Source organism: Jaculus jaculus, chromosome 4, assembly GCF_020740685.1.
Source record: "Jaculus jaculus isolate mJacJac1 chromosome 4, mJacJac1.mat.Y.cur, whole genome shotgun sequence".
Classification (NCBI taxonomy): domain Eukaryota; kingdom Metazoa; phylum Chordata; class Mammalia; order Rodentia; family Dipodidae; genus Jaculus; species Jaculus jaculus.
In genome coordinates, this window is record NC_059105.1 from 31,869,450 (window position 1) to 31,891,326 (window position 21,877).

Genomic DNA, 21,877 nt, shown 5'->3' on the forward strand with positions numbered 1-21,877 from the left:
ACTATGACCACGACAAGGTTACCAGAAGCAGTAGGATGGTCTTAGCATGCAGATGTTATGGAAAGCAGACCTCTAGACTAAAAGTTTGTGAGTGTTTAACTTATGAACTTGCCACTCAAAGTGTGGCATTGCCTGAGAGTTCATCGGAGGTACTGAGATCCCAACCCAGACCCATGGAATCAGGCTCTTCATTTCAACAGGATCCACACGCATTAAAATTTGAGAAGCATCGTCTTAGAAGACACATTAAATTTTGAGAATCACTAATCTAACTGGAAGACTGATAAATTTAGATACAAATGTGGCAGTTTTATGAGCATATTTTCAGAGGAACATGTGAATTCCTCTGAGCCCAGTCAAAGAGCAGTTTCCCCTTGTTCAGAGAAGGGTTCCAGGAAGGGTGTGATGTCATCTGCTTCTTTAAGAACAAGGAGCTATCAGCCAGATTCAAAGGGTAAGATGAGGGTGAAAGATCTCTGCGTGAACCATATGCACAATGCCTGAAGCAAAAGAGAACATTACAAGTTCAGGTAATAACGGTAACAGAAATATACTGCAATTTTAAAGTTTTTAAAGCTTATTTATTTTTCTGAACATTAGCTAAGGGGTATTGAAAAAATTTTTCACTGGTTAAAATTTGCTTATTAATTTTTAGAAGTGGGGGCTTTGGAGTCATATTTTTAAATTTCTGTGATGCTGCTCTTTGTGATCCTGGTAATACCTTCTTGCATCTTTTATTCATTCATTCCAAAATGTATACAGAGAGTACTGTTGCCTATTATGCAGTAGTGAGTGAATCAAAACATTTGTCCTCAGGGAATTTATAGGTGAGACTGGGCCAGAGGTGGACGAGTTAATAAAACAGATAAGTACATTTGTAATTACAATAGAGAAATGACTAAGAAGAATGCTATGATGGAGAACTAAGGCAGGAACTGTAAGGAAGGATAGAATAGTCCATTCTTTCCGGGTGGCCAGGAGACTTCAGGAGGGGATAACACTAAGAGCCAATAAGACCATCCTGTGCTCCAAGCCTGAGTGTTCTTTCTCTCCCTCTCTCCCTCTCTCTCCCTCTCTCTCTCTCTCTGTCTCTCTTTTTGCCAGGAATCCCTGTGGAGTTAAAAAGCACACCCTTTCAACCTGTGAAACCTAACTTGCATCGCAGCTCCAAACCCGGCATTGCAAAGTAACCTCTGGAATGAAGTCATTCATCTCTTGGGTAATTTTCTTAGACAAGAGAACTGCTGAAAGTTGCCGGGTCCTGAGGTGTTCCAAGTGACCATTGCCAATGGGAAACATCCATTTTGGCGCTGGAAGGGGCAGAGGGGCTGTTGGCACAGGCCGTCGTCTTCCCAAGGTGTGCGACGGGAACGCAGAAAACAAAGCGGCAGGGACGCCTGGCGGGCGCGGCCGAGGCCCCGCCCGGTCGCCGCAGCCTTCCGCGGCAGGAACCGGGGCTCGCGGCCGGAACCTTGTGCATCCGGCTCTGTCTGCGGGGCTGGCGCGGGGAAGCGTTGAAGGGTGGGACCGCGCGGAGCCGCTTGTAAACAGAGCCGGGCAGGGATGGTCGGCGGCCGGACGCGAGCGGCTGTCACCTGCAGGAGGGCGGGCCGCCGGGCCACGAGCGGCGGCAGGCCCCGCGGGGGAAGGGAGCGGAGCCACCGGTGAGCGTCTGCCTGCTGCGGTGCCGTGCGGCGGGCCCGCGGGGGAGGGGACGGGCACAGGGACCGGGATGATGTCAAGACCCAGAAGCTCCCTGGGGCAGCGGTGATTTCGCTGTTTCTTCCATGCAGCTTTTCTTGTTTGTTTGTTTTAAATCTCGTGCAGGACACTGACCTCCATGGCAGTGGACAGTGAGTGAGGGGAGGGTACATGATGCGCTGTCTGCTTTTTTTTGTGTGTGTGAATCAAGTAACATACGCGTGGAAAGTAGTTGAAATGAGGTGATCCCGTTCCGTGCGTTGTTTTTAGTGACCTCTCCCCAGCGATCGTAGAAACCAAACCCCAGCAGAGCTGTTAGCCCACATAGAGCTGGGCTCCCAGATGTGTGCTCTTTCTGCGGACTCTGTCCATTTTAAATGTGTAGTAAATGACGCCGCATGTATGACGACAAGCATGAATTGTGCTTGTATGGAAGGATTACTAAGCTCAAAAATGAAGATAAGGAAAGCTCAGACCCACCCCTTAAACTAAAAGAAAAAAAAAAACCAAAAACTACTCTGTCTGAATGACAAATGGACACGGGTCTATATGCGCGGCTCGCAAAGCAAGACAAACTTGAGTTTACGAGGTACAACAGATTAAGCCATGTTGTAAATTTATTTGGAGGATTTTTTTCTGTCCTCCCCCCCCCACTTTTTTGCTTTTTTTTTTTTTTTTTTGAAAAGAACTACAAACACTTCAGTTTGTTTCCTTAAAAAAATAAAAAGCCGGCCGTGGTGGTGCACACCTTTAATCCTAGAACTCAGAAGGCAGAGGTAAGAGGATCTCTGTGAGTTCCAGGCCAGCCTGAGACTACATAGTGAATGAATTCCAAGTCAGCCTGGGCTAGAGCTACCTTGAGAAACCAAAAAAAAAAGTGAATCATAGTGAATTGTGATTTGTACAGTACCACAAAATAGTACTTATAAGTTACAGTTGATGTGCCTACAATAAAGTACTAGTTTTTGTTTCATTAACTTCAAGAAAATGTATTAAGAACAACAAGGTCTTTAAAGGGTCAGCAGTCATGTGCCACATAGCCTAATTTCTATTTAGAAGAAATATTTAATATTTCAGGTTAAATTGCACCTGAAGAGCATTTTATAATCAGGCAGCAAGAAATAATATTATTGCCTAAATGAGTTAGCCTTTAGTAAATAGTTTTCTTACTGTCAGGTTCTAGGAAGATGTGAAAAAACAGATCACCTAAGTTTAAATTCCTGCTGGGTCATTTCCTAGTCGTTTAACTTGGGCAGATTACCGTAATCTTGGATAAAATGGGAATGATAAGGATTATTAAGGATTTTATGTGGATTTAATAATTTCATATTTTAAAATGCTTGGAACAGTACCTAATAGATAATAATTGCTATATATATTTGTTGTTATATTCATAAAAGAAAAAGTATTCTGGTATTAAAGAGTAGATTGGTGATTATCAAGTGGTAGAGGGAGGAAGGGAAGAGAAAGTTCTTGGTTAATGGGTAGAGTTCCAGTTTTGTAAGATGGAAAGAATTCTAGAGGTTAGATTTCACAACAATGTGAATGAAATTAACTATATTCAAGAGTGGTTAAGATGAGAAATTTCATGTTGTGTGTATTTTACTACAATTAAAATTTTTAGAGGGGCTGGAGAAATGGCTTAGCATTCAAGGTGTTTGCCTGCAAAGCCAAAGGATGTTGGTTCAATTACCCAGGACCCACATAAGGCAGCTGCACAAGGTGGCGCATGCATCTGGAGTTCGTTTGCAGTGGCAGGAGGCCCTGGAGTGCTCATTCTGTTTCTCGCACCCTCTTTCTCTCTCGCTCTGTCAAATAAACAAATAAAATTAAAGAAAAATTTTAGGGGCCTAGGGAGATAGGTCAGTGGTTAAAGGTGCTTGCTTGCAAAGCCTGTTTTCCTGAGTTACATTGTCCAGCCACCTACTCACATGAATAAATAACATTTTTAAAAATTTAAATGTTACTACTAGCAATGGTGTAGTCTCAGAAATCTTTATTAACACACAACAGCCTCATCCAAGGTTGCCTTTACCATTGTGAACCTGCAGCTTCTGACAGTTATGAGGAACATACATTTATTCAGTAAATTCATCATAAAACATGCAAGGCATATAAGACTCAGGGTCAATTGTACTTCTGAAAATACACTCTGCCAAGATTGTTTCCTCTTAATTCTTGGAACTCGTGCATGGAAGACATTATTCTCTTTACTGTTTGTGTTGTATGACACTGTTGAATTCAGGAGAGAGAGATTAGGTAGGTCAGTGCTCTTTTGAGTAGAGAGCTTTCTCTGGCTTGGAAATCAGAGAGATTTGAGGGATGCGGAGACTCAACATATTGTTGTTGAGTTAAAGATGTAGGAGCTAGGACTAGGAAGATGGCTTAGTATGCAAAGTACTGAGCTCCCCAGTGCCCATGGATAAATGCTGGGCATGATGGTGCACTCCTGTAACCCTAGCACTAAGACAAGGGAGACAGGGACGTCTTGGGGCTCATCAGCTAGCTAGTCGAGCCAAATTGATGAGCTGTGTTCAGCAAAGGATGCTGTCTCAAAGAATAAAGTGAAGAGTGTTGGAGAAACACCTGATATCTACCTTTCACCTCCATATACATGTGCACAAACACCCACATTCACATGTGCCCACACACATATGAAAATACACACACACCATGCATACATATACATGCAAAATGGAGGGTACAGTTGAGAAGTAATTCATGCAGCCTTAGGACATTCAGGAGGCCTGAAATTCCCGAGGCTGGCCCTTGGCTAACAGCACATATACAATGAGCATGGCAGACCTAAGGCAACAAAGAACTGGTTTTTTGTTTGTTTGTTTTGACACCAACTCAGATAAGCTTCAGATGGGATTCTTTACCAGAATTTCTAAATGGAAGTCCACTCCTGCTTAGCTAATGCCTTAATTTCAGTATGATGAAAGGGACCCTGAGCCATGGATGCTGTCTGAAGCTACTCAGTGTATGAGAATTGGTTGCACAGCAGTAGGAAACATAGAATCCAACAGAAAATATGAACAAAAGAAACAAGCAGATCATCGTAGTTTGGATGTGAAATATTAGAGATCTGTGTGTTAACAGCTTAGTGCCCAGAGCACTTTTGAAAAGGAATAGGACTTTTAAGAGGTGGATTTTCATAGGGTCTATAGGACATTCTGGGCATGTCCTCAAAAGAGATAGTGGGACTCTGGTCTTACCTATTTTCTCTCTCCCCGCCCCTTCTCTGTCTCTTTCTTCCTTGTTTCATGATTTAATGGTTTTGCTCCAATGTACATTCTGATCCTGATTATGCTGCCTTGCCACCGTCCCAGGTACAATGGGACCAGTTGATCATAGACTGAAACCTCCAAAGCTGTGAGCTAATGTAAAGCTCTTTATAAGTTGATTATCTCAAGAATTTCATTGTAACAACAGAGAGTTGACTAACATACTCTCCACAGGGGGGAAAAAAAAAAACTTACTAAGTTGTTGGGATGGGGAGATGGCTTAGCAGATAAAGACACTTGTTTGCAAAGCCTGTTGGCTAGGGTTTGATTACCTAGTGCCCACATAAAGTCAGATACAAAGTGGTACATGCATGACATTGTATACCCATTCATACACAAAAAGTAATAAATATTTTTTAAATGAGTTTCTTCCATTAATCAGAGAAATAAAAATGGAAACAATAGCAAGGTGCCATTTTTCCAGCTTACAAATTAACATAAATTTCAAAATGTTCTAATTCTCCATATCAATTAATATGTCATGGAGTAAACACTCTCAAATGTCATGATGCATTTTTACAACAGTTTTGAAAAATGCTATGACTAAATTATAAAAAGCCTGCCTTTGGCCCAGTAGTTTCTCTTTTAGAATTCTAAAGTAATCTATAAGAAATGTTAATGTTCAAAGATTTCTTATTAAGAAAAATACTGGCAGGCAGGTGTGGTGGTGCCTGCCTTTAATCTTGGCACTCAGAAGGCCAAGGTAGGAGGATTGCTGTGACTTCGAGGCCACCCTGGGACTGCCTCGTGAATTCCAGGTCAGCATGGGCTAAAGAGAGACCCTACCTTGAAAACAAAAGAAAATATTGGCAATAACCCAAACGCTCAGTAACAGGGGAACAAGGAAATTGTGCTTCCATCAAAAGATGCAGTGTTACACAAACATTTACAGCTCTCTTTTTGAAGAACCATAGCAGTATGGAAAGATGCTACCAATTGTCGTTAAGTGGGAGAAGGACCATAGAAAACCTTATCTACTATGTTTTCAACTATTTTTCTTTCATTCCTTTTAAACCTCACGTAGGGGAAAAACTAAAGGTACAAAATAGGGCAGTGCTTCCCCCCATTAGAAAGTGAATAAGGGGCTGGAGAGATGCCTTAGCAGTTAAGGTATTTGCTTGCCAAGCCTGAAGACCCAGGTTTGATTCCCCAGTACCCACATAGGCCAAATGTACAAAGTAGTGGATGTATCTGGAGTTCCTTTGCAGTGTCTAGAGGCTCTGGCATGCCCATTCTTTCTCTCTCACTCTCTCCCAAAATAAGTAAATAAATAAATAAAAAGGAATTTGAATGTGTTGTTTCTTTTGTCTTTTATTCTTTTCTCTTATTTTCAAAATATTGAACAGTATGCTTTTAGTACTTTTTTATAGTCACAAATATCAATAAATGTTTTAAAGCTATATATATAGTGAGGAGTAGAATAACTCTAAAATACTATATAAACATTGGAGATAATAAATTCATAACTAACTTATATGTGTGGCAAAAGTTACAGAAAGATTGAAAATAAAGTTGAATAATATATACAAATAACTTTTAAGAAGGATTGACATAGTGAAGTAATAAAAATGCACATTTGTTTCTTTTACTTGGCTTTTCTACTTAACTGATTGTTTTTGACAATCTGGACTCACTATATGTAGCCCAGACAGGTCTATAACTTGCTGTGTAGCCCAGGCTGGCTTTAAACTCGTGATCTTGCCTTGGCCTTGGCAGTGCTAGAATTGTAAGCATGCACCACCACACCTATCTAAGCATCTTTTTTTTAAAATTTTTATTTATTTATTTGAGAGCGACAGACACAGAGAGAAAGACAGATAGAGGGAGAGAGAGAGAATGGGCGCGCCGGGGCTTCCAGCCTCTGCAAACGAACTCCAGACGCGTGCGCCCCCTTGTGCACCTGGCTAACGTGGGACCTGGGGAACCGAGCCTCGAACCGGGGTCCTTAGGCTTCACAGGCAAGTGCTTAACCGCTAAGCCATCTCTCCAGCCCCTAAGCATCTTTTTTATCTTAAAGATTAATGATTTAGGCTGTAGGCTATATGCCCCCTTATATTTACAAGTAAAAAGAAAAATAAGGAACTTGGAAGAATCATGTTACTATTTGTCAAAAAGAAGAAAAAGAAATGCCTTGCATGTTGGGACTAGGAATACCACGCTGGACCCAGGCCAGTAGCATCTGCGTTATAAACATTTAAAGCTAATATTTACTGACCATTTATCAGACACTCAGCATACTGTCACTCCAGTTTAATATGTTTGTAGCAGTTTCAAAAGATTTGAAGTCAAGATTTTAGAATTCTTCCACTTTTGACAGTTTCTAGGCATGCCCGGCTATGGCTGCTCCTACTTCTGTGTTCCCCTTGCCTCCTTGTCGTGTTGTAACTTCACCTTCTGCTGTCACCGCCCCCCCAAGAGCAGCACCAAAAGTGTCTCTTGCCAGGGTGGTTGCTCAACATGAGCTGATTGCCTCATGGAGAATGCTCACTGCTTCAAAGGAAAGGTATGGAGACACGTCTAGCAAGGAGTTCCTTTTTTCAGTTTCTTTTTGTTTTAGAGTGGATTTGGTATATGGCTCATTAGGTGCCAAATGATTTTCTAGTTTCTAGTACAAGCCAAAGAACTCAGATAACTCAATAAGGAGCAAGTGGGATGGAAATGACCACTTGTCATGAAGTCTACACACTGCTTGCTCTCATTTAATTGTCTACGAGGGATGATAAACACAGAAAACTCTCATGAATTACTTTCCTGTTGACTATAAGGTAAAAGCATTATTTGGTCCATGAGTGTAATTAATCTTGATGGCATTGTGAGTTATAAGCAGAAACCAAAGTCAAAATATAGAGGCCATTGCATTGTTAGCTGCGCTGTTTATATTCCGTTTTTGTTTGTTTTATATACTCATTAATTGTAAATTTGAGTTATGAATTTCAAATTGGATTCCTTAATTATATGTCACATTTACAAGTAGGGTAGAGATTTTTATATATTCACTTTTCCTTAATATTATGGCCAGTGTCTAATTTGGTGTAAATTAAATCTATAATTTTCTGCATTATCCAGTTTACTTGCAGGCAGTTAGCTACTCACTTCACTTTTGTAGTCTGCATATGTGGTTATAAATTCAGTCACCAAGTACATAACATGTATTATAGGTTAGAAAAGTCAAACACCTAGCCAGAAGTTTTCATACTTGAAATGAGCCACTGACCTCATCCCCAGCTCTTGACCCAGGTTTGCCACTACTAAATTGTTCTTCTACCTTAGGTGTCCATTCATTCCTTGATTCAACAATTAAGGACTGAGCACTTGTTTTGTGTCATGATATTGTGTTTTTCAAGGTAGAGTCTCACTTTAGCCAACACTAACCTGGAACTTATTCCGTAGCCCCAAGCTGGTTTTGAACTCACAGCCATTCTCCTACCACTACCTCCAAAGTGCTGAGATTCAAGGCATGAACCATCATGCCTGGCTTAGGGTATAATATTGTACTTGGAGTCCAGAATACAACCTTAAACAAAATAGGCAGTCTTGGCCTTCATGAACCTTACTGTTTGTTTGTTGCAGGAGACAGAGGGGCAAACTGGCCCTTTTAAAACAGTACATGAAGCATTATAGTGGAGAAAGTCAGGTATCATATGGGAGAGTTTAGAAGTTGTTCAGAATGAGCCTGGGAAGTCAGGGAGATGAGTCCTCTCCATAGACCTGATGCTGAACTGGACTTAGCCACTTTGGGGCAGTACACTTAAGTGGACAGAATAGAGGTGGTGATGGAGATAAGGATGATGGTGGTGGAAGAAAGAGTTCTAGACAGGAGATGGGAAAATTCTCATCGCTGTGAACTCTGGCTGGAAGCACAGTAGGGTGGTGTTAGGAGTAGGAAGGGAGATTCAAGAGTTAAGCACAGGAAGATGAATGGCTGTGAGCTCTTCCAGCTAATGTTAAGGAATGTCTGGTTTAAGCAGAAGGCAACAGGGTTTTAATTTTAGAAAGCACACTTGGTTCAGTGCGGTGCTTGGGTTGGAGGAGGATAAGACTGCCAGGGAGATGACTTGGTGGTGATGACTGAACCACGGCAGCAGGGATGGAGAGAAACGGGCAGATTTGGCAGAAGGTGCAGCAGTAGGATTCATGTGGCTTGCTGACGTGGAGTGCAAGTGAGGGAACCAGTAGGGCCAAGGGGGATGCTCATCTTTTTTGGGCGGGGGTTGATGATGTCCCGTACACCGTAGATAATGTTGGGAAGGGGAAGATTTGAGGATAAGATGTGGAATTTGGTCTGTGAATTTTAGGAATTAGTTCTTATGCAAAAAGCAGTTGCAAACACAGCCCCTAGCTCTGCAGGGCCATCTGTTCCCCACTCATAGCTACAGCCAAGGAAGGGAGACCACTGGGGAGGGAGCCCGGAACTCGACAAGAGGATCATGGGAAGTGCATGACCTGGCTCCCAGGGAGACCAGCATCCATCCGTGAGGGAGAAGTGCCACAGGTGACCGTGTGAGGGTTTGTGAGAGGAGTAGAGAGCTGTTTAGTTGGTCACACTGCTGAGGCATCAGTCAGTGAAAAGGCGCCTGGGCTTCACCACATAGAAACTGCTGGTGACCTTTTGCCTATAAAGTTTCAGCTGGGACAGAACTAGGCTGCTTCTTGGTGTGGGGGAAGCAAATGGGGTGGTAAGAATTAGACTCCGAAAGTTTAAAGATTTTTTTTTTCCAGAAACGTTACAAAGAGGAGAGGGCATGCATTCTAGGTATAGAGAAGTTTAGAAGTAAAAGAGGGCTATATGTGTGTGTTCTTGGAGGAGAGCAACATCATGCAGCACTTGTACACTTCGAATGCTCCCCTCCCTGACCACTGGAAAAGCCGTGGCGGAGTAACTCTTGCTGCTGGAACTATGCAGGGGGAGCCCTTGAGTACATGAAAACTTTCAGAGGTTCCTCCACTCAGTGCTTTTGCCACCCTTCCTACCAGTTTGTAGTTTTAAAATAGAAGATCAAAGAGAGTATGCGGACCTTTCCTAGGTACCAGACTCCCATAGGCATCCTGGGCCCGGCTTTGGGTCATGATGCACTACATCCTTTTTTTTTGGCTTGTTCTCTAAAACCACCTTTGTGAGTGAGGCCAGGATCTTTATTTGCCCTATATTACAAAGTAACTGAAATTTAGGTCTAAGTGGCCTGCCCAGAATCATATTTCTGATAGTAGTGCATAGAATACCAAGGCTCAAGTCTCATACCAGACCTTATGGTTCAAAAGTAGTTTTCCTTCACTGAAAGGTTGAAGTGTCTTTTTGTTGTAGTGTGGTAATATGAAAACTGGCATTTCAACTTTTAGTAAATGTAAGATAAGATTAAAAGTTGTACCTCAATTTTGTCTTCAGTTTGAACATCATATAATTGATATTTGCCACCCCCTTCAGTCAAGTTGGCTTTAAGATAAGACAGTTTATTTGAATAAATAACACTTTATAACTTTTTAAAATTTTAATAGTTTAGTATTTAATTTTTAAATTATTTAATTTTAATAATTTAATAGTTAAAAATATGCTTGAATTGTCTATAGTAACACCCAATTTGAAAATGCTTTTTAAATTTTTTTATTTTTATTTTTTGGTTTTTCGAAGTAGAGTCTCACTCTGGCTCAGGCTGACCTAGAATTCACTATGTAGTCTCAGGGTGGCCTCGAACTCTCAGTGATCCTCCTACCTCTGCCTCCCTAGTGCTGGGATTAAAGGCATGCGCCACCACGCCTGGCTAAAAGTTTTTGACAGAAACATTTGTATGCAGATTCCTTTAAACAAACATTTGCATGCATGTTTCTATTTATTGGCTGAATGAAAAATGAGTTTTTAGGGAAACATAAGTAAAAGGTTTGAGCAATTGGAGCTCTGTAAACATTTGTGAAAGTATTTGTTTGGCCTAAATGAAGTCCCAATTATATCCTTGCAAACATTCCAAGTAATGTATCCAAGGTCATAAAGAGAATTTAGGTTAGTTCTCTATTAGAGAACAAGTTTTTACTGTTTGTTCAGGGACTTCTCCCCTACAATTCCCTTGGAGGTTTACAATGACACAGAAAGATTATAGAGGCTGTGTGTGTGTGTATGTGTGTGTGTGTGTGTGTGTGTGTGCATTAGGTATCAATCATTTCCCTGTGTGCAAAGGTAATATTTATCAATTAGCTCTCTCTTTCATGGAATTAACAGACAGATTAAAAAATAAATATTATAGTTGTTGGTATTTGACATGAAAATTTGAAGCCCTGGGTGTGTGAAATATTAGCATATCGTTTCAGGATAATTAATTGGCTTTGAATAGCCATATAGGACTCTATGTGTATTTAGTGTTGATTTTAATCAGTACGTATTACTAAGATAAATGGTTTCATCTCTTTCAGTTTCAGTTTCTTTGTCTGTAAAGTGGTGATAATAATCATAGCAGTTCTAACCGGTTTGTACTAAGGAAATATTTGCTTTATTGGTTATTAACTATATTGGTTTTGGCTTAGGAGTTATAAGCATGACATTTTGTTTTGAATCATTTCATTAAGTATTTGTTCCGCTCATCATGAGCACATCCACACTGAAAAGGGCTTCTGCAGCACCTGTAAAGGGCTAAGCCCAGCTACTCCCGTGCCGGCTGCCACGTGCTTATCATCCTCCTGTCAGATCCAGTCAGTCCAGGAAATGTGATTGAAACTGGACTTGAAATTGTTTACACGTTGCAGATTTTTGTTTGCTTTTTTATTTAGTTTTTGAGACAGATTCCCATGTACCTTGGGTTGGCCTCAAACTCACTATGTAGCTAAAGCTGGTCTTAAACTCCTGATCTTCCTGTGGCAGTATGCCAACCTGCAGAATTGTTTTATAAAAATCCATTTCATACCAATGGTAATGGTCCATAAACAAAAGAAATTTCAGTCCATATTTGGGGGATGAAAGGTAGTCCTGACTCGTCTTACTCTTAATACTTTTAAACCTTTCCTCTGTCTTGTATAACTATAGAGGACTTTTCGGCTTTTGTGACATGCAGATAACTAACATGAATTGTACTTTTATTTTTCCTTATCTGCTGCTTGTCTGTTAGGCCAGCAAACACATTCTGTCTGGTGTTGCCTGCATTGCTTACTTCCTGACTAAATTGGTCAGAGGCTGATTGGTAGCCAAGGTCACTGTCATAGATTAACTTCACAAAGAAGAAAGGGGTCATGAATGCTGCCTGTCACCACTGAGTACGTCTGTCATTTCAAACACAGATGAATCACCTTTTGTTTAGACCTCATCAATAGTCTGGTTCTCTTAGGATAACATTTAACAAAGACCCAGACTCACTTTAACAGGCTCAAAGTGCCCATAGAGACAGGTTTGTGAATGTTGTGGTTTTTAAGGTTAAGACTGTAAGTGTTCTCCCTTCTGCTAATCAATCATCTGCAATGACCTAAGGTGTTCAAGTCCCCAGGAAGTGAATGCTTCATTTCCCATGGCATCTTGGCCACCCAGTAAGGACTGACAGGAATGTTCGTATGTGTCAGAAAGCCTGAGCCACTTGTGAAGCAGGTCTTTGCATCCTTGCCTCCTATAAGTTGGTTCATAAGAGCTCACACTGATAAGTCTTGGAAGTAGGTTGAGAGTTTCATTCCAGAAGCAGAATTATGTCCATGTCAGGTGTGATTGGCTGTTTCTGTATTTGTTTCCTGTATTTTTGGCTTCTTTTTGAAAGCATTTCTGTATATATCATTGTCATTTAACTGTGTTCTATCACTTAAGATACTTTATTTTTTAACTTTTTAAAATTGACCACTTCCATAATTATAGACGTTAAACCATGATTAATTCCCTCCCTGCCTCCACTTTCCCCTTTACAAATCCACTCTCCATCATATCCTCTCCTCCTCTCAATTATTCTCTTTTATTTTGATGTTATCAATGAGATGCTTTATTTTTTTATTTGACCCTGATTGCTAATGATCTCTTACTTGTGTTCTGGTAATACCTTTAGAATACTTCTGTAATGGCACTTTTTGTATTTGTTTTGGTGTCTGTTCCCCATCAGCACTTCAAGGTCATTAGCTATGTTTTATGACCCTGCCATGTGAAGCAGCTTTTGGATACTTGATCTATCCTTTGTAAATACTTGCTGAGTATCAGTGATTGTGTAGTAAGGACTCAGCTAGCTTCTGTGGGGGCAGTCGTAGTTTTGGACTTGACTGAGAACTTTCATGTACATAATGCATTCATGCTTCTCAACATTAAGTCAGATAGGGCAGACGTTGGCAGGATTCCCATTTTGCAGAGGATGACTGAGAGACTGGGAGTCAGCCTGACTTGCTGGATGCCATCCAGCTGAGAAGAAAGTGCTAGAACAAGAAGATCTTCCTGGGGTTGGAAATTGTACTCTGCCATGGCTGTATTCTGTCCCACTGAGCAAGCAGGTGGCTTGGGTCCAACCTGCTTCTCATTTGTGGTACTCCTACCACCATGGCACCTGTGAGCCATAAGGTGATTTGGAAGCTTGGACTTGGGTGGCCCACAGGACCCAATAATCAGACAGGGATGTCGGAAGCTTCTTTATCTTCCCAGTGGGACCCTAGACCCATGATGATGAGTCATATCTTTCACCAGGGTTGGAATACTCCTATCACTTTCTGCACCTCTGTCTGTTGAGATGACTACAGGTATGTGTTAAAAGCCCACCAGACATTTCATAAACCCAAACCTAAACAATGCATGTGGAAAATGAGTATTGTTAGTAAAGCCATGTGATTTTCCCACAGGCTAACTGAATTTGAGGAGATGTATGAGAAAAGTGAAGGAAACTCCAGGTTGTATGAGTTGGGAAACACAATCTTCATTTTGCTTTCAAGTAGAAGATTATAAATAATAATAACTGATGTTATATGGGGGGTATTTTGCATCTCTTACTAAACCTCCTTCTTATTTTCTTTGTTACCATCTGACACACATTTAGCCCTTGCCAGAGAGCTCAGCTCCCGTAGGTCCCTATGAACATCAGATCAGTTATTGCCTCTTGCAGTTAGGGGCTGACACTAGCAACATATGTTCTAGTTTTCTGTGAGCATGGGTATTAAGCAGAGGGCTTGGGTCATACTAAGCAAGTACTCTGCAATTAATCTACATCCCTGGCCCTCTTTTTACTTTTTGCTCTGAGACAGGGTCTCACTCAGCTTGCCAGGCAGATCCTGAGCATATCTTCCTCCTGCCTGAGCCCTTCAAGCATTAGAATTACAAAGTAGCACCACCAGGCCTAGCCAAAGTTGTTTTTATGGTGAAAGTCTCACCTTCTTCACCTGCACCCCTGGTTGGAGTGACTCCTTTGATTTTAATCATTTCTTGTTATGGAGGCAAGAAGAAATGGAGACATCATGCCTGCATTTTTAGACATTTTCGGAACTGAAACTTGTGTCTGTCAGTTTTTTTTCTAAGAGCAGGGAATTATTGGAACTCTGGTAGTTTTATGACAGTGGGCTTCCCAGTCTAGTGGTGACACAGGGGCTAGTAACATTGCTACCTTTGATAACAGAGCGATCAGAGATCTGAAGTGCTGTGCTTATATTTAACTTGGTTTCTGGGAAAACATTTGTGGCATCAAAGGTCACAAGGTTTTGCAGGTGGAAAATGATAAAAAAGTGCAGAGATGTAATGATGTTTTAGGCTGATTGAGACATTTCAAAGGAGACATGACAAGGAGCTTATGCTCAAAGTCATTGAGAAATGAGACCAAGTTGCTGATAGTGTAGTGGGTCATGAAATAATCCCTGCATTCTGCACAGGTGTTTTTGTTTCTATAGAAGAGCTCGGTGAGGTCTTTGCTCCCTGATGTTTGCCATGATTCAGTGGGTAGAAAGCTTTCTTTGCCAAGACAAAATGGAAAAGCTTGAATCAATATGACACTTTAAGTCAAAGTTTACTAATGTAAACTTATAATGAGTTCCAATATACTTCTGCCAGAAAACTATGCATGCAGTTTATATGTATGTAATGTATATGAATATGTAAAATGTGTATACCATATATATATATATATATATATATGTATGTATGTATGTATATATAAAATCATTGCTTTGAAAATATGCTCCTTGTTCAGTTACATATTCAGCAAGGATTTATTCACTTCTCACTGGGTTCCAGCCACAGTTTTAGGCCCATTGAGCACTAGGAAGGTAGAAAAGGGCAGAATTGTTACTCTCTGGCTGTTTTAAGTCCAGTAGGTAGCTGTGTAACCTTAGTCAAGGTAAGGTACTTGATATTATTGAGTCTGTTTCTTCATTTGTAAACTAAATATTGTAGCACTCAAAGAGTTTGTGGGCCTTAGAGACATAAAGTACCATGCAGCGCACCTAGCACAAAGTAGATTTTTTTCGAATTATTTATTTATTTTGAGAGAGAAAGAGGCCGATAGAGAGAGTGTGTCAGTAGTTATGCCAGGGCCTCCAGCCACTGCAAATGAGTGCCAGAAGCATGCAACACCTTGTGCATCTAGCTTACATGGGTACTGGGGACTCGAACCTGGTTCCTTAGGCTTTTCAGGCAAGCGCCTTAACTAAGACATCCCTCTAGCCCTCACAAAGTAGATGTTAAGTTGTCATTGTCACCATCATTATCACTGTCATCAGCAGCAGCAGCAGTGTATGAGGAAGAACACGCAGCATGCGGTGGATGTTGGGGTGGGGGTGTGCCAAAAACATCCTGTGGCTGTTTATAGAAAGTAAAGGCCATTTAGGATCAGGACTCAAAGGAAGCTTGCCCAAGAGGTGGCATTTGAATGGGGCTTAAAGAGTGGGTAGAAATGGGCAGAGGGTAACTTAGTGATAACTGTCAGCAAACACTTGAGTTTGAAAAGCATAAACTTCATTCAGTAGTACTCCAGTTTGGAGGGAAAGAGGCATGTATAGTATGGAAGTACAAAATTGGACAGGGCAGCCAAACCAAGGTTGTGGAAGACCTAGAATCCAAGTGGAAGAGTTGAACTTTGCTGTCAGATCTTCTTGTGTCTGATTCCATCACATTGTGTAACTCAGAAAGTCCCCAGTCAGCTGCAACCTTAGCAAAGTGGAGAGCATGTGAGAACCATGAGTACTAGTCATCCTTGTGGTCACTTTGCTTCTCATTTTTTGCAAGTGAATTGGCAGAGACAAGATTCTGAGGTGTCTTTGGTGGTGTACTTTTCTTCCTAGCCCAGTAGTTTCTTAAACTAAATGGCCCCCGATACATTTTAGCACTAAGTGCATTCTGATCACAAGTCACTGGGAGCAAGTCAGCACCCTTGCCATCCAGCTCTGAGAATAGACATCCTTCTCTATGGGAGCCAGCCTCCTGTTATTAGTCATACCTGCTCCCACCACTGTGTAGGAAGACTGCTTTACTCAGTCTGTTAATTAGCCTTGTCTAATGAGCATGTAAACAGCAGATTTCCTTGTTAGAAAATAGCAATACACTGATCCATCTTGTTACATCTTGATACATGCATGAGATTCTTTGGTTTGAGCTCTTTATTAGTTTTTCTTCCTATGTTAAATAGAAATACCTTCTTTTGCAGAAAGGGTATTTTATATACATATAAGAAAATATCTATAAATTGCTGAGCTTGGCTGAAAAGTGGTGTGTTTTTAAGTAACTGGTTGCTGACTTTGCCTGTGTTGAGCGAACCAGTCTTTCCAGGAGACAGTTCAGAAGCACATGGTTGTTGATTATGGAGGGCTCTGTAATTACAGAGCAGTTTACATTGTTAAAGGCATGCTGGAACAGCTACCTAGTCAATGATCCACACACAAAGCAATTTGGTATTAGCAACTTTATTGGATCCAGGTAGCTGAGTAAAGCACCCAGAGGTTAAATGGCTTGCCAGAGGCCACCCAGCAAGTGTGTGGTTGAGCCAGATTTAGAACACGGTTCTAATTAGCTCCTAACTTCCAACTTTGTGCTGGGCTCACCGCACTGCACCCACACACTGGAGTTCACTTTGTCAGAGGAAAGAACACTGCATACTTTGGCCTATCCACATATGCTACTGTTATGTTTTATTAGTTAATTCGAAACCAAATGAAGCAAGCTATAGGAGTCACTCACACATAGAGATTAAACTCTAATCAAGGGTATTAGAGTACAGGGAAAAGATGAGATTCCAAACACAGAGTAAGGATGGAAAGTGGAGTACAAATGAATGAAAGTGTAGAGATTGTGCGGCAGAGCAAGTAAGGCACTGGGGTTTCCATTGGGTAGCTCAGAGCTCAGTGGGCTCTGAAGAGACTGGCTGATCATTTCAGTACAAAGCAGCAAACCCAGCATGCTGTGAAAGCCTGAACAAATAGGAGAGGTTCCCAAGCTTGGACAGAAGCATGGAGGAGTAAACAACGAGGTGGCCATGGACAAGGAGGGGAAGTGACAAAGGGCCATGGATGTCAAGCAAAGAAGAACACTATATCCACTCAATGTATGTCTGTTCAGTTGTATACGTGGTGGGTTTGTGTGTGTGTGTGTGTGTGTGTGTGTGTGTGTTTCTATGTGCTTTGGATACCCAAGTGAGCAAAATGAGCACAAATTCCTGAACTTGTTAGATTTGTTTTAGTGGGTAGAGAGAAACAGTAAACATTAAATAAAGAAGGAACTTAAGTGAAATGTTAGAAGATAATGATAAATGCTTAAGGACAAAGGGTATCTCAGGCCAGGTGATCAAGAGTGACATGACCAGCATGTCTCTTGACATGATATGACATGACATGATATGACATAATATGATATGACATGATATGATGGCAATGCACTTCTTTCCTGTGACCTTCATCCATAAAACATATAGCTCCAGGCTGGCCATGAAGAAAATACCAAGAAATCTCACATGAGGGACATTCTAAAAAATCTTTGATCAGTCCTCCTCAAAATTATCAAGGTCATCAAAACAAAGTTTGAAAACCTATGGTAGCCAAATGTGTGTAGTGTCTTGTGTAGGATCCTGGAATGAAAAAAGGAATTAAGGGAAAAATGAGGAAGCAGGAATAAAGTATGGGCCTTAGTTAATAATAATATATCAGTTTTGGTTTATTTATTATTAAAAGTATACCATACCCATATAGAATATCATGCAAAAGAAAAAGGTGTGTGGGACATACAAGAATTATCTATATATCTGTAATATTTCTATAGGTTTAAAATTACTCTAAAATGAAAAGTTTATTTTAAAACAAAGCACAAAAACAGAATATGAAAGCTCCAGGAAAGATATGTATGTTATAATTTTAGATAGTGTGGCCATGGTGGGCTTCACAGAAAAGGTGACATGAGCAGTCACATAAAGAAAGAGTTGGAGGGGGAGGGAATTACCATGGGATATTTTTTTATAATCATGGAAAATGCTAATAAAAAGTAAAATAAATAAATAAAATAAAAAAAGCTGACCTGGTTAAAAAAAAAAAAAGAAAGAAAGAGTTGGAAGCTGGACTTGGTAGCACACACCTTAAATCCCAGTATTTGAAGCCAGAAATAGGAAGATCATTGTGAGTTCGAGGCCAGCCTGGAACTACAATGAGTTGCAGGTCCGCCTAGGCTAAAGTGAGACCCTACCTTGAAAAAAAAACAAAAGCTGGACATAGTGGTGCACTTCATTAGTCCTAGCACTTGGGAGGTTGATAGTGGAGGATCACGAGTTATAGAGCAGAAGTAGAAGTTTAATCATGTTGTTATGGGGGGTGGGGGGGGAACCAAAGCAAAGGCTCTGAGTTGAGAAAATGTTTGGGAACCAGAAGAGATGTGCCCGTGGCACTGTTTACGCCTTGGGCCCTTAATGTGTGTATCTGTGAATGGTTGGGAGGGAAAGGATGATTTTGGAAGGTTGCTGCTTTGTCTTAACCATCTATGCGTTTGGGGCATGTGGAACAGATGTGTTCCACAAGCTAGCAGAGCTGGCCGTCAATGGCTATATCCTTCTAACCACTGCCAATACTCAGGCAGAGAGCACAAAAACATATCCCAAGTTATTTTGTTAAGTCAAAAGAAGAATAAGTCATCACTTTGAAGTTGTTTACTTTGTCTTACCTGATTTAAAGACCATCTGATGTGTGTAAAGCCCTTTTCTAGCAACACACACACACACACACACACACACACACACACACACACACAGGGAGGGGGTATTGAATTTGAATGGAAGTAAGAAAAAGAATACCTACGACTTAGAATATTAGCTTGATGATCTGAACTTGATATCTCTTCTATGCAGTGGGAATTTTGTACTTTATGTTCACTTGAAAGTTTAGCAGAAAAAGAACTAAACATTTTGAGCTTTATTACATATTTCTTTTTCTTAGTCTCTTCTATACAAAATGACATTGAAGAAAATCCCATTTTACCAGGACAAAGTGCACAATTCAAGAGACTAAAAGCTCAACTTCAGAAAACCCTGCCAGGAGTGGTGGTGTACTCGTGCAATCCCAGCTCTTGTGAGTTCTAGGCCAGCCTGACACTAATTCCAGCTCAGCCTGGACTCTAGAGCAAGACCGTACCTTGAAAAACCAAATAAAATGAATAAATAAATAAAATGAAAACCCTGTTTGCAGCTAGAATCAGTGTATGAAGTACATAATATATACTAAAATATGTGAAAGTAGACAAGTTCATACTTACTACCATTTTAAAGAGAAGAGGCCAACTGCAGAACTTCTGTGAATTGTATATACCCCTTATACATCTAAAATAAAGGTTTAGGGCTAAGGATGTAGCTCAGTTTTTAGGGGGTAGGGACATAGCTCAATTTTTAGGGAGTAGGGATGTAGCTCAGTTTTTAGAGGGTAGTGATGTAGTTCAGTTGCTAGGGACTAGGGAAGTAGCTCTGTGGCTAGAATGCTTGCTTTCCTGGCCTGCATGAAGCCCTGGGCTTGAACCCATCCCTGCATACACCAGATGTGGTAGCATACCTGTAATCCTAGCACTCAGAAGGTAGAAATAGAAGGACCAGAAGTTCAGGGTCATCTTCAGCTACATAGTAAGTTTGAGGCCATCCTGAAATATATGAAATCTTGTCTCAAAATAATGGTTTGCATAAACTACTTTAATTATATAGTTTGGTGCTATTGATTTAAATGTAATCATTTAATGACCTAAGATCTGAACATTAATTAGTTATCCATAAATTTTTGAAGACAAAAGAAAGCATGTCTTGTCTGCCTTTGCAGCAGTGTATAATCATATTATTGTCAGTTTTACCTATTTACAAGTAGTAAAGAAAAAAAAGCTGTTGCCTACTTTTATTTGTTTTATGTTTTTAAAATGTATTTTTTAAATTTACTTTAAAAAAATTTTTTTTGTTTACTTTAATTTTTATTTATTTGAGAATAACAGACAGAGTGCTGAGATTAAAGGCATTTGCCACCACGCCTGGCTTATTTATTGATTTTTTGAGGTATAGTCCCACTTAAGCTGAGGCTGACCTAGAATTCACTCTGTAGTCTCATGGTGGCCTCAAACTCACAGGGATCCTCCTACCTCTGCCTCCCGAGTGCTGGGATTAAAAGCGTGGGCTGCCATGCCGGCTCTTGTGTACTATTTTAGGTCAACAACAGAAAGTTTTTTCCAGTGCAGTCTTTTCCAGGCTATGCTGTGTGCGGAAAAGCTGTTGCCTTGTTCTCCCTCTCTAGTGTTCTGCTTCAGTTCTCATACAACGCAAGCAGCGATGGGAGTCCTGACAGGGGCACTCGTGGGTATGCGCTGTCGTCCCTGCGTGCTGGACAGCCATAGGACAGGTGTAGAAATGGGGAAGTTACTGGGCAGGCCTGTGTAACACGGAACACAGTGAACCAGTGTCAGTGTTGTCCTGTTTGTTTTCTTCCAGGGAATCAAGATTGGCATGGCATCGCTCTTGACAAGCATCACCTATTGTCTTCACCGAGAACACACTGAGGCATAAGCCCCAAGGAACATCTCCATCCTCATATCCTTCTGTGCTTGGCCTTCTCTCGGCAGCTGAATGAAGGTTCCTTCCACATGTTGCCATAGCTTGTGGCCAGACCACCTCTGTCTGTTGGCTGACTGTTCATGAATCCCTTTCTAGAGCCAGCTCAGGAGGCTTAGGCTTCTTGGAATCTGTGTCATGGAAGCTCTGGAAGTGGACGATATCAGCCCTGCCTTAGAGGTTACTGAGGATTTCCTTAGTACTTTTGATAGCAAGCTAGAAAAGGCTGTGCAGCAAGCAGATGTTTACGGGATTCAGGAAGTCCCGGAGCTGGTAGGGCATGAGGTCCTCAGTAACATAACAGACAATGGTGCTATGAGAAATGTTGCCTCCCTAGGTAAGGGGGCTGTGATTTGGGACCACTGTAAGAGCAGGCTCTTAGAAACCAAAGCTCAAAATGTCTTCCCTACCAAAGAACAGTTTGTGGTCCAGAGAGGGACAGCTCCGGATAATCTTTCCTGGATGGAACAAAAGGAAGCGTCAACCTTTAATTTCTTCAACATCTGCCAGCGTCGGAGGGACAGACCTCGCTCTGTGAATGACTTGCTGGATGAAACCTCTACTTTTAAGCCAGGACACACTCGATCGAGGTCAGATGTCACCCACATGGACTGGCGGGTGGTCCTCAGCACCATGCCTTTGCTACAGCAGCAGCCGTCTCTTCAAGGCCCTCACTGCACCCGGCCGTCCTTCCTCCTCCCCTCACCTAGTAAAGTAGCTGATGCTCAAGGAAATACAGGTACGTGCTTCTACCTGGCTTATACTGAATGCTTGCTGGGCTGCCCTTTGTTGCCCTGCCTCTGCCTCAGAAGAACCTTACTCTCCAATATCCACATCCAGCTTACTTATGCTCCCTTGACTTACTTTGCCACTGTACCTGGCCCTAAATCAGCCATCTTTTTGTCTTTTGAAGAGATAATTAGT

At 41.2% G+C, this 21,877-nt stretch overlaps 1 protein-coding gene across 3 annotated transcripts in view; it reads left to right on the forward strand.

Moving 5' to 3' along the window:
* The first annotated feature begins 465 nt into the window (after window positions 1-465).
* The window catches only part of Plekhm3 (pleckstrin homology domain containing M3), a 174,632-nt gene continuing 153,220 nt past the window's right edge, over window positions 466-21,877 (forward strand). For 2 of the 3 annotated variants that reach the window (XM_045147391.1, XM_045147393.1), the window contains exons 1-3: window positions 466-530; window positions 1,105-1,219; window positions 20,834-21,692. In XM_045147391.1, the coding sequence (XP_045003326.1) occupies window positions 21,092-21,692 (601 nt within the window). In that variant the 5' untranslated portion in view covers window positions 466-530; window positions 1,105-1,219; window positions 20,834-21,091. Of the gene's footprint in view, window positions 531-1,104; window positions 1,220-1,604; window positions 1,665-20,833; window positions 21,693-21,877 lie in introns of those variants that run through there. The other variant, XM_045147392.1, reaches the window with a different exon arrangement.